Source organism: Entelurus aequoreus, linkage group LG25 (assembly GCF_033978785.1).
Source record: "Entelurus aequoreus isolate RoL-2023_Sb linkage group LG25, RoL_Eaeq_v1.1, whole genome shotgun sequence".
NCBI classification, from domain to species: Eukaryota; Metazoa; Chordata; class Actinopteri; order Syngnathiformes; family Syngnathidae; genus Entelurus; species Entelurus aequoreus.
The window spans coordinates 42,006,301-42,018,414 of NC_084755.1; the positions used below are offsets into that span (position 1 = coordinate 42,006,301).

At 41.1% G+C, this 12,114-nt stretch overlaps 1 protein-coding gene across 1 annotated transcript; it reads left to right on the forward strand.

Annotated features, from left to right (window-relative positions):
- Positions 1 to 7,125: 7,125 nt before the first annotated feature.
- gh1 (growth hormone 1) lies at positions 7,126 to 11,821 on the forward strand. Its single transcript, XM_062037052.1, has 6 exons — positions 7,126 to 7,213; positions 10,149 to 10,285; positions 10,714 to 10,830; positions 11,180 to 11,323; positions 11,465 to 11,611; positions 11,676 to 11,821. Exons 1-6 carry the CDS (start codon positions 7,204 to 7,206, stop codon positions 11,736 to 11,738), a joined length of 618 nt encoding a protein of 205 aa, XP_061893036.1. The 5' UTR covers positions 7,126 to 7,203; the 3' UTR covers positions 11,739 to 11,821.
- The last annotated feature ends 293 nt before the right edge of the window (positions 11,822 to 12,114 follow it).

The window sequence follows — 12,114 nt, forward strand, 5'->3', positions numbered from 1 at the left end:
GAAATACATTTCTGAGGAAAATGTGATTTTAATTTCAACATACTCAAATTGATCTACTTTCAATGTTTTCCCTTTCATAAATCATAACTCCTCCCCCCTTTGTCACTCGATCTGTCTTTTCTGTAATCTTGTCCCCCGGGACATTAATTAGAACGAAAGTTGTTGTGGGTTCAAACCATGTCTCCGATAGACAAGGTAATCCGGATTAGAGTCTGACAGTAACTACTGGATTTCTTCAGTATGTTTCCTGTTGTAGAAAGTTTAATGATGCGGACACATTTGTTACTGAATACTTTCTACAGGCTTCTGTCGCTAAGCAACTTTGTGTATGTACTAAACAACTATAATAAAATTAATATGCTTAAATGTTGTTATTTTAGCTCAGCTGTTGTGTAGCTGCTAGCTCCTTGTAGCCTACAGCAGGAATGTCCAAATTGCAGCCAATAGCTATGTTTTTAACAGACAACCGAAATAATTGAAAATGTGGTATTTGCGTATCGGTCCAATCAGTGGCAGCTACGCCCTGTTTTATCATTTGACCTAAATCTTTGGTTTCGTAGGCAGGACAGAGGGAACAATGTGGGTCATTAGTTGTCCATCTTATACCATTCTAATTGTTGTAAGGATAGTTCACATGAGCGGCCATACCTCGAGTCCCACCATATATAAGAGTCAAAGGGCTCCTATTATGAGTCGTCTAATTGGTGATCATACACTTTGGAGGTTTGGGTGGCAGGACACACGGACGCACCTCAGTCAGCTAGTGCTAGGACAGTTGGAGCAGTCCCCGTCTTCCATTCCTTCCTGGGAGGCGTCCCCAGTAGTTGTCAGCTGATGTCGTGCTGTCAGGCAACATCAGGAAGTTCCTTCTGTGCAGTATTGAATTGTCAGGGCACAGTTGGTAAGCAGGTCATTACAAGGTGTGTGCAGGTTGACCACAAAGGAATGCTTCAAAGATTGTGTGGCACCATTGTCAATCCTGACATTGTGCGTTGACACTTATGTCCAGCAGGGGTGTTTGTATCTCCTGCTGTGGGCGTCCTGCTGTCACACCTGTATTTTTTGTGAGCATGTTCTGGCTACAATTTTGGAGCTTGTCTTGTTCAAAGAAGTTGGCAGTCCCCCGGCTGCATAACAGTTTCCACCCTAGCTTGACCTAGCACAACCGCGGCTACCACCCAAGTCTGTCTGTCTAGTTTCACGTTTTGTTGAGGTTTCTTCCCTCCAGAATTTGGAACTCAAAACATGTACACCCATTGTTTTCTTATCTTCTCGGTTCCCTGACATTTAGTTTCAGCAATCTATTTTTTAAGGAGTTGTTTCCTTGCTGCTCTGTCACAGCCTTGTCGTTATCCTCATGCTTAGTTCAATTTTGCATATCACGTTTAAATCACAGCCTTAATTATCCCATTAAATGTTAATCAATAACCCTAATTCAAAGATTATACGTACTACTTCATGTGTATTTAAGTACCCTTTTAATTCACTTAAAGATGATCTATAAGGTAATTTAAACTATCATTTGTCTATCAGTAGGTTCGAGCAAGCTGTCATGCTTGCACTCTGACCTCCCGCTGTGCGTGATATTCTCCAAAACAAAAGAATGTTTTTATTCTCGTTTCTCCTTAGCTTTCAGTTAAATCTTTTAATCTTTTACCTTTTAACGTCCGCACTGTTTTTATTTTTATTATCTGCATTTTAATTTTGCTTTTATTTTCTTTCATTCCACTTTGTTGTCTGTGAAGCACTTTGAGTCTGCCTTGTGTGTGAAAAGCGCTACACAAATAACGTTGCCCCGCCTTGCCTTGCCTTTCTCCGTCTGGTTATCCAACCTAGTCACAACAAACACACAAGGTCATGCTCTAAACGCCAGGCCCAATCACACTTCTCCTCTTTTTAACACTTTACATATCGGCTCTTATTCTAATTATTAATGTAGGCTGTTATTTGTAATTATTATTCAACGTGTAAAGTTATAGTTATTGGCATTATACTCTCAAAATCTATAGCTAACTGAAGGCTGTTGAGATTTGGTGTGTCTCCTTCATTTATTCTATGTTATGCCATTATCCTCTTTTAGCTCACCATCCAGAAGTGTGGTGTACTGCAATGTCTAAATACAAATAAATACTCCAACCTAGAATTGTCAGACTACACTTTAAAGTACTGCCTTAAAACTTACTTTTTATTATATTCATTTCCAAACTCACCTCCACCACAGCAGACATCTTCCTCAATCCTATCCCAATACTCCCATAAATTAGAAAGGTGTTTCACAATAGTGGTTAAGTAGTTATTTTAAGTAATAGATCTCAATAAATAATACATTTGCCCTAGTGTGTGAATGTTGTCTGTCTATCTGTGTTGGCCCTGTGATGAGGTGGCGACTTGTCCAGGGTGCACTCCAGATGGGACCTAAACTATTTATACTTAATCTAAATGATATTTGTTCAGTATCTTAATAAATTAAATGTATTACGTTTGCAGATGATACAAATGTATATTGTTCCGGAGAAGACTTGAAGAAAGTGTTGAAGAAAATCGAGGTCGCGTTGATTCAGCTAAAAAAAATATTTAATATAAATAAGTAATTTATTGAATGATAACAAAACTAAATTTGTGGTGTCTGGTGATGCAAAGTCAAATTTTGAAACAAAAATTAAAGTTGAATCAAGTGGAAAGTATATGAACTACATTCTTGAGAATAATAATTGATCATTAATATGTTGGAAGCCGCATATTGAACATATTAAAGAAAAATATCTAAATCCATTGCTATTTAGTATAAAGTTAAACACATGCTGAATAAGAAATGTCTGCATATGTTATGTCATTTATTTATTTTTTCCATATGTAACATTGTTTTGAAGTTTGGGGGAATGTTTATAGAAGAAATATAGACCCAATACTTCAACTTAAAAGGCTCATTTCAATAATACACAAAGCATGCTACTATGATCATACCAATACATTTTTTTTAATTTTTTAAAAGTTATAATGTGTTAAATGTTCAGATAATTTCATTTTAAAACAATGGCAATTATTTTTCCGAGTAAAGAACAACAGCCTTCCAGTTTGTATTCTTAGCTTATTTACATTATGAGGAGAAAACTATCATTTACGGGGGATATTGATTTTTGAAATAGGTCAAGTAAAATAAAAATAAAAATACAAATGTATTTCAGTTCTAGGAGTTAAATGATGGACCATCCTCAGTGATGAGCTGAACACATGTAGTTTTTTGTTATGGTTTAAGAGACCCTTGAAAAGTGAAGTTCTTGAACACTATAAAATATAGTAACAATTACTTTCATCTTTTAACGTTGATGTTCCAGGTAATTTAATGTTCAGTGAATGTATAAGATAGGCCAATATAAGCTTTGGCTTCCAGTCTATTCTTTTTCCGGTCATTCTTTTATTTTCTTTCTGTGTGTAAATGTGTATTATTGTTAATATGTCTAATCTCTACTGTTAAACTGCTCACTAAAAATGGTTGATGGTTGATTATATGACCAAAATAAACCTATTTCATCTATTCATTCATTATCTATCGCACGCATACCTTCAAGTAGCCCCCTTTTTGTCCGGGCGGAAACACCATACCCTCCTTTGAGAACTACTGATTTAGACTATAAAAACTCCTTTGTCCCACACATCATTAGACTGTACAACTCCTCTTTGGGGCTAGGATGACAGGGGATGTAAAACAATAACAGTGCAATACTTTTTCATAACACGGTCGCTAATGCCTAGTTATTCTCATTGTGATATTTTTCTATTTTGTTTCCATTTATACCCCTATTAGTTACTGTTTACTTTTTACTTCTTCTTCCTGAGGGAACTCTCCTGAAGGAATCAATAACGTGTTCTCTGTCTATCTATTTATCTATTGTTAACCCGAGCACAATTCATGACGTCATGCTCATCTTGCAGACAGTTATTTCCATTTTGTTTTATTATCTACATGTGATTCTACATGCACCTTCATTTATCACTTTGAAATTTGCTTTCTTTTGTTATTTATTTCAATTATTGTTTGTGCTGATAACTTACGTTCTCATTCTTTGTCTGTCTTCTGATTGGAATTTGTTTAAAGCTTCTCCACGTTTTGTTTTGACTTTGGCGCTGAGTGTTGGCGACTATTATCTGTACTTCTTCAGACTCCATGATTCACAGCTGCACAGATGCCCTTAGATGTTTTAGAATATACATTTAAATTTTACTTCATCGTGATTATTCTTGAAATAATTAAAATGTCAATATAATTAAATAATCAATTTACCTTTATTAAATTTAATTCAATTTTATTGAATTTACTTATTTAACTTTATTCAATGTGTTTGCTATATCATTATTAATTCAAAGCTACAATGTGTTCTAATCTATGATGTGTGTGTTTGTCTCAACTTCCACTCAGGAACTGGATGGATCAGATAAGCCACAAGGCTGTTCAATACAGTATATTACACACATAATTAATGACTAATGAATTTAACAAAGCTTCAATGTCCCAGTCCAAATGTATGTATTGATATTTAAATGTTTATTTATTCGTATACTGTATATTTTATTTTTCCTATTACCAAAACCAACCTGTCAGCACTCTCTTCAGATTGAGACCAGCTGTCCACTCTATTTATATATACATATTTATTTATTTATTTATTTTTTAACCCTAGCTCAATGCTATGCTAACAGTGTCACACCTCTTCGGCCCACGTTTAACGTGCAGCTGTCACACAACGACACCTTCTTATCTCAAAATGTCTTCCAGCAGAGACTCCTTTTTTTCTTTTTTCTTTTTTCTTACTGAGTCACGCGCACACACATCTTTCCCCAAAAAGCGAGAGCCTTCTTGCAAACTATAGTGTCACACAGTTACAATCACCAGCACAGTTCAAAATAAATGCAACAGTCAACTATTTTTCTCCTCCAGAAGCACAGCTGTATCATATCAGAACCTTAATAATAAGAAACAACATTTATCATTCACTCTTAGATGGACAAATAGCCAAGGGGGGAGGGAATTACTGCTTAGGCTGCTGCCTCCGCGATCCAACCTCTTGATAACCGGAAGCAGATAATTATATGGATGGATCATTCACTCATATGTTTTCTGTACATAAACTTTGTCTACCTTCTCATAAACACACATTTTGGACAATTTCCCAACTTTTACAGATTAGCGGGCTGTGAGAAAAAGCGTGAAGGGAGGTTGCGTGAGGGAGGGGGAATCCCGAGAGGTATAATGTTTGCCTTTCAGAAGAGGGGAATAGACAATTAGAGGGGAATTAAAACAGATAAGAAAACAGGTGCTACACAAAAGTTATTAAATTAGGCATATATCTAAATGTACCAACATAAACGGACTCACTCAATACACACACATTTCAGCATTCATCATTATACACACACATTTATAAATTACAATACCACCCCATGTCCGGACAAATATAAACAACTAATGCACGCGTGCTTTTGTGGAATCGGCCGTCTCATTAACACAACCCTGCAGGTCCCTTCTTACTCATACAACGGCGATTAACCCATTCAGCGGAGCAACACCTGCGCTTCCTCCCTGACCAACACGGATAACCGGCCTCTAAGGCGCCATAGAACCACTGGCAATCACCCAACAATCCTACAGTACATCGTGTCTGGTCAGTCCATACAGTTTCACCAAGTTTCACCAAAGCTCTACCATATGCAGCCTGATCTCTACCTGTCTATTTGCAGCAAATTTGCAAATTCGTGACAACTTGGCTCAGTTGATCTCCTTTACCGGAATCACTGAACGATCACCTTATATCAGGCTTTTTACCGGCCACGCAGTTTCCACATAGACAGCTATGTCGCACCTTCATAGACGTCATAAATTTGTGTGGGCCAAATGTCACACCAGTTAGCAAACCTTGCCTTACATTTCGCTGTGTCCAACTCCGGCTAACCTGATGCACTTGCAGAGAGAAGCCTTCTTTGCCGACACCGACAGAGGAGGGAGAGGTTAAAAGAAATTTTTCGTCTCACATAGTCTATGCTTTCAAAACACTCCAAACCACCAAAATTCTATTAACAATCCCTTAAGTTAAAAACAAGAAATCACAAGTTTTCAACAAACACACAGACAAATAATCACATATAAAACAACTCAATCCAACCATAATTTACCCCATTCCAGGTTGTTTTTGGAGAACCTGACTAAACCTATCTCTTATCAAAAACAGATTCAGCAATTAGTCTTATCGAGCCGGCTCTCTCCAGGCAGAAAATGTTTACACTTTAAGCAAACTGCTTACCTTATGATGCGCGCGTGCAACACATTGTCTGCCTGACAGAGAGAGCGGGAGCGGCTGCCGACCTGTAGCTTCTGGGCCATCCTGTTCGTGACGCCAATTTGTGTAGTGGATTGTCCGAAGCTTAAACAGGCAACAAAAGTAGTTTAGTACAACAAATGTATTTACCCATTATCAGAAGTGCAGGTTGAATTGAGTTGTCCGTGCAGACAGACAACATGTACTCCGGAGCACACAAGACACACACAAACCAAAATCTCTCTCAGTCCCGGTCTCTTCTCCATCTTTATCTGGGTCTTTGTGCATCACTGTTTTGGTTTGTTTTGGCTTGTCTGTTCCAAAACAACCTTGTATCTCTTAGTCATTTTTGGACAATCTAAACATTCTGCAGACAGGTTGGCATAACTCCATATTCACTTTTGTCCCACAACTGGTCCATTCAATGGCACAGAATAGAAGAGAAATGAAAATGAGCAGACATTCTTAATAGACAGGAAATATAGTTCAAAAGGTCAGAAATTCCACAACAGTTGTTACATTGTTGTTGCATTGTTGTTACGTTGTTGTTACATTGTTGTTACATTGTGGCTTTGGGAACCTGATGGTGTCGTCTAACTAGCGTGTTGTTTTCATGTTAACATGCAGGAGTTGTGATGTCCCAAACACTGAATGATTCAACCTTCCTGGCTGTCACAACAAGTGTTTTTGTTCTGCTCACCTGCGTACAAAACATAAGGGAACGTGGCAGGTTCATGTTTCTTCTTCATGCATCTAATCATCGTGTGAGTGCTATATAACTCACAAGTGGCAACGTGCTGGCCAAGCAAGCAGAAGGACCTCCACATCAGCAGAAGGACCTCCACATCAGCAGAAGGACCTCCACATCAGCAGAAGGACCTCCACATCAGCCATGGACAGAAGTAAGACCTCCAACCATGTCTGTGCTCTTTGCTGCTCATTTGTCCACCATGTTTATATAGCGCTTTTTCTCTAAGCGCTTTACATAGTGAAAGCCATGATCTACATCTTTAAGTTCCATTTCAACCAGTGTGGGAGCAGGTGGGCCAGGTGTCTTGCCCAAGGACGCCACGGCAGTGACTGGGATGGCTGAAGCGGGGGTCGAACCTGGAACCCTCAAGTTGCTGCCACTGGGGCTCTACCAACCGAGCCACCCCCCCAAAGTTGCTTCAATAGTTTGTGAATTTTCATGGAATTCAACAATCTATTTTCATTCAACTCAGTTCTGGTGCTTGGCATGTGGACTTCACAGTCTGGAGATCCAAGGTTCCAATAGGACTTCACAGTCTGGAGATCCAAGGTTCCAATTGGACTTCACAGTCTGGAGATCCAAGGTTTCAATTGGACTTCACAGTCTGGAGATCCAAGGTTCCAATAGGACTTCACAGTCTGGAGATCCAAGGTTCCAATTGGACTTCACAGTCTGGAGATCCCAGGTTCCAATTGGACTTCACAGTCTGGAGATCCAAGGTTCCAATTGGACTTCACAGTCTGGAGATCCAAGGTTTCAATTGGACTTCACAGTCTGGAGATCCAAGGTTCCAATCTCCTTTGGGACCATTCTGGTCTACTCTTAAGTCCAACTTCCACACTCGTTCTCATTTCTTCTTTGTTGAATGTTTGTGTGTATATTTCTGTCCTTTGATGGACATAATCAGTCTGCAGCTCCAAACACAGAATCAGGTCTAAACCATTCTCCACTATTTTGTCCTATGAGGACACTTAGACATCTCCTCAGGGACCAGCAGTTGCCTGAGCTCACCTGGACTGTGGAGGAACAGCAGCTTTACTCCTCCAACCTTGTCTCCCACATTTCACCCGCATGTACCCACCATCACCCACATATACACACCATTCTTTCCTTTCCACAGCTGGTGGTTATAGATGAGCGCAGGACCGTAAGAGGACAGGTAAAGTTTAGGTGAGTGTAGGACTGTAGAAGGACAAATAAAGTCTAGATCAGTGTAGGACCGTAGAAGGACAAGTAAAGTTTAGATCAGTGTAGGACCGTAGAAGGACAGGTAAAGTTTAGATCAGTGTAGGACCGTAGAAGGACAGGTAAAGTTTAGGTCAGTGTAGGACAGTAGAAGGACAATTAAAGTTTAGATCAGTGTAGGACCGTAGAAGGACAAATAAAGTCTAGATCAGTGTAGGACCGTAGAAGGACAAGTGACGTTTAGATCAGTGTAGGACCGTAGAAGGACAGGTCAAGTTTAGATCAGTGTAGGACCGTAGAAGGACAGGTAAAGTTTAGGTCAGTGTAGGACAGTATAAGGACAAATAAAGTTTAGATCAGTGTAGGACCGTAGAAGAACAGGTAAAGTTTAGATCAGTGTAGGACAGTAAGAGGACAATTAAAGTTTAGATCAGTGTAGGACCGTAGAAGGACAAATAAAGTCTAGATCAGTGTAGGACCGTAGAAGGACAAGTGAAGTTTAGATCAGTGTAGGACCGTAGAAGGACAAGTGAAGTTTAGATCAGTGTAGGACCGTAGAAGGACAATTAAAGTTGAGATCAGTGTAGGACCGTAGAAGGACAAATAAAGTTTAGATCAGTGTAGGACCGTAGAAGGACAGGTAAAGTTTAGATCAGTGTAGGACCGTAGAAGGACAGGTAAAGTTTAGATCAGTGTAGGACAGTAGAAGGACAATTAAAGTTTAGATCAGTGTAGGACCGTAGAAGGACAAATAAAGTCTAGATCAGTGTAGGACTGTAGAAGGACAATTAAAGTTTAGATCAGTGTAGGACCGTAGAAGGACAAATAAAGTCTAGATCAGTGTAGGACCGTAGAAGGACAAGTGAAGTTTAGATCAGTGTAGGACCGTAGAAGGACAGGTAAAGTTTAGGTCAGTGTAGGACAGTAGAAGGACAATTAAAGTTTAGATCAGTGTACGACCCTAGAAGGACAATTAAAGTTTAGGTGAGTGTAGGACCGTAGAAGGACAGGTAAAGTTTAGGTGAGTGTAGGACCGTAGAAGGACAGGTAAAGTTTAGGTGAGTGTAGGACCGTAGAAGGACAAGTAAAGTTTAGAAGGACATTTAGGTGAGTGTAGGACCGTAGAAGGACATTTAGGTGAGTGTAGGACCGTAGAAGGACATTTAGGTGAGTGTAGGACCGTAGAAGGACAAGTAAAGTTTAGAAGGACATTTAGGTGAGTGTAGGACCGTAGAAGGACATTTAGGTGAGTGTAGGACCGTAGAAGGACAAGTAAAGTTTAGAAGGACATTTAGGTGAGTGTAGGACCGTAGAAGGACATTTAGGTGAGTGTAGGACCGTAGAAGGACATTTAGGTGAGTGTAGGACCGTAGAAGGACATTTAGGTGAGTGTAGGACCGTAGAAGGACAAGTAAAGTTTAGAAGGACATTTAGGTGAGTGTAGGACCGTAGAAGGACATTTAGGTGAGTGTAGGACCGTAGAAGGACAGGTAAAGTTTAGGTGAGTGTAGGACCGTAGAAGGACAAGTAAAGTTTAGAAGGACATTTAGGTGAGTGTAGGACCGTAGAAGGACATTTAGGTGAGTGTAGGACCGTAGAAGGACATTTAGGTGAGTGTAGGACCGTAGAAGGACAGGTAAAGTTTAGGTGAGTGTAGGACCGTAGAAGGACAAGTAAAGTTTAGAAGGACATTTAGGTGAGTGTAGGACCGTAGAAGGACATTTAGGTGAGTGTAGGACCGTAGAAGGACATTTAGGTGAGTGTAGGACCGTAGAAGGACATTTAGGTGAGTGTAAGACCTATTTGGAGGCTTTTGACTCCAAGTCAGGCACTTGAGTCAACATCCTCCATGAACAGGATTCCATCTTTCCATCCAATCAGTGAGCTTCTTTCTTCTCCAGTGATTCTCTTCCTGTCATGTGTGTCTGTGGGCGTGGTCTCCTCTCAGCCAATCACAGACAGCCAGCGTCTTTTCTCCATCGCTGTGAGCCGAGTGCAACACCTCCACCTGCTGGCCCAGAGACTCTTCTCCGACTTTGTGAGTACCGCCATCATCCACCCATCCATCGTCATCCACCCATCCATCATCCACTCATCCAGGCATTCATCCATCTATACACCCATCCATCTATCCACCCATCCATCATCGTCCATCCATCATCCACCCATCCATTGTCCATTCATCCATCATTACCCATTTATCATCTATGCACCCATCCATCATCTATTCATCCATTCATCCATCTATCCACCCACCATCATCATCCATCCATCATCTATCCATCCATCAACATGTATTCATCCGTCATCATCTGTCCACCCATCCATCATCATCCATCCATCATCCGCCCATCCATCCATTGTCTATCCATCCATCATCCGCCCAGCCATCATCTATTCATCCATCATCATCCATTCATCATCTAGCCATCCATCATGCATCCATCCATTGTGCTTGTGTTGTAGGAGAGTTCTCTGCAGATGGAGGAACAACGTCAACTCAACAAGATCTTCCTGCAGGACTTCTGCAACTCGGACTACATCATCAGTCCTATCGACAAGCATGAAACACAACGCAGCTCGGTCATTCTCAACTTTTTATCAACTAGTGACACCTTACCATCAATATACCATCTTTGCACTTTTCCGTCTAAGTACTTTTCTCAGCCATGTCAGTCGTTACAAAGTGAGACGTTACCTCGAATATACAATCTTTGCACTTTTCCTTCTTAGCTCAGCCATGTCAGTCGTTACAAAGTGAGGCGTTACCACGAATATACAATCTTTGCACTTTTCCTTCTTAGCTCAGCCATGTCAGTGGTTACAAAGTGTTACCATGACTTCAAAGCATGCTAGCTTGGAACCTCAACATGACAATAACTGCAGACGAGGTTGAAGGGAAACATGCCAAGACTGATCTGATGTGGTCTAGGTCTTGAAGCTGCTGTCCATCTCCTATCGATTGGTGGAATCCTGGGAATTTCCCAGCCGCTCCCTCTCTGCTGCTCCTGCTCCCAGAAATCAGATCTCTTCCAAACTTTCCGAACTGAAGATGGGAATCCTCCTGCTGATCAGGGTGACAACATGTGCACACACACTTGCACAAACACACACTTCTACACACAATTAGTAGCAGATAAGGCCCAACGGGTCCTGGAGTCGGTGTCCGATCCAGTTGGAGGCAGGAATTTCCCTGAGTGATCACCTGTCCTTTCAGGCCAATCAGGATGGAGCTGAGATGTCGGCTGACAGCGCCACCCTTCAACTGGCGCCGTACGGCAATTACTACCAAAGTGCGGGGGATGACGAGTCCTTGAGACGAATGTACGAGCTGCTGGCGTGCTTCAAGAAGGACATGCACAAGGTAACGCCTGGTGAACAATCAATGTCTGCCACACCTTTATGGACCTTTATTTTTGTGTCTGCAGGTGGAGACTTACCTGACTGTGGCCAAATGTCGACTCTCACCAGAGGCCAACTGCACCCTGTAGCCCTGACATCTGCAGCTAGCATTAGCATGTGTGATGTTTGTGTCATGTGGACTGGTCACCCAGTGAAATAAAGTTGTGGGACTCATGTCACGTATCATTGACTCTATTTGTGCCACAAGACCAAAGCTCAAATGGTCGCCTTGCAAACCTTCCATCCATTCACTCGTCACTCTCCTTGGCAGGGGCGCCTTTAGCCTTTGGTCACATGGGCAAGTGCCCAGGGCGCTATGCTCTAGATCAGGGCTGCCCAAAGTGTTTGCCTGCAAAGTCAAATGACAGCCATGGTAAAGTAGTGGCCATCAGCACGTTGGTAAAGGCAGCCAGCAAAGCCAACCTTCGGCAGGAAAAAAACAGAAGACTCGGCAGGTCAGAACTA

Coding starts and splice junctions, on each gene's coding strand:
- gh1 (XM_062037052.1), top strand. Junction 10,831..11,179: donor ATGAAACACAACGCAGCTCG/GTCATTCTCAAC, acceptor GATGTGGTCTAG/GTCTTGAAGCTGCTGTCCAT. Junction 11,612..11,675: donor TCAAGAAGGACATGCACAAG/GTAACGCCTGGT, acceptor TTGTGTCTGCAG/GTGGAGACTTACCTGACTGT.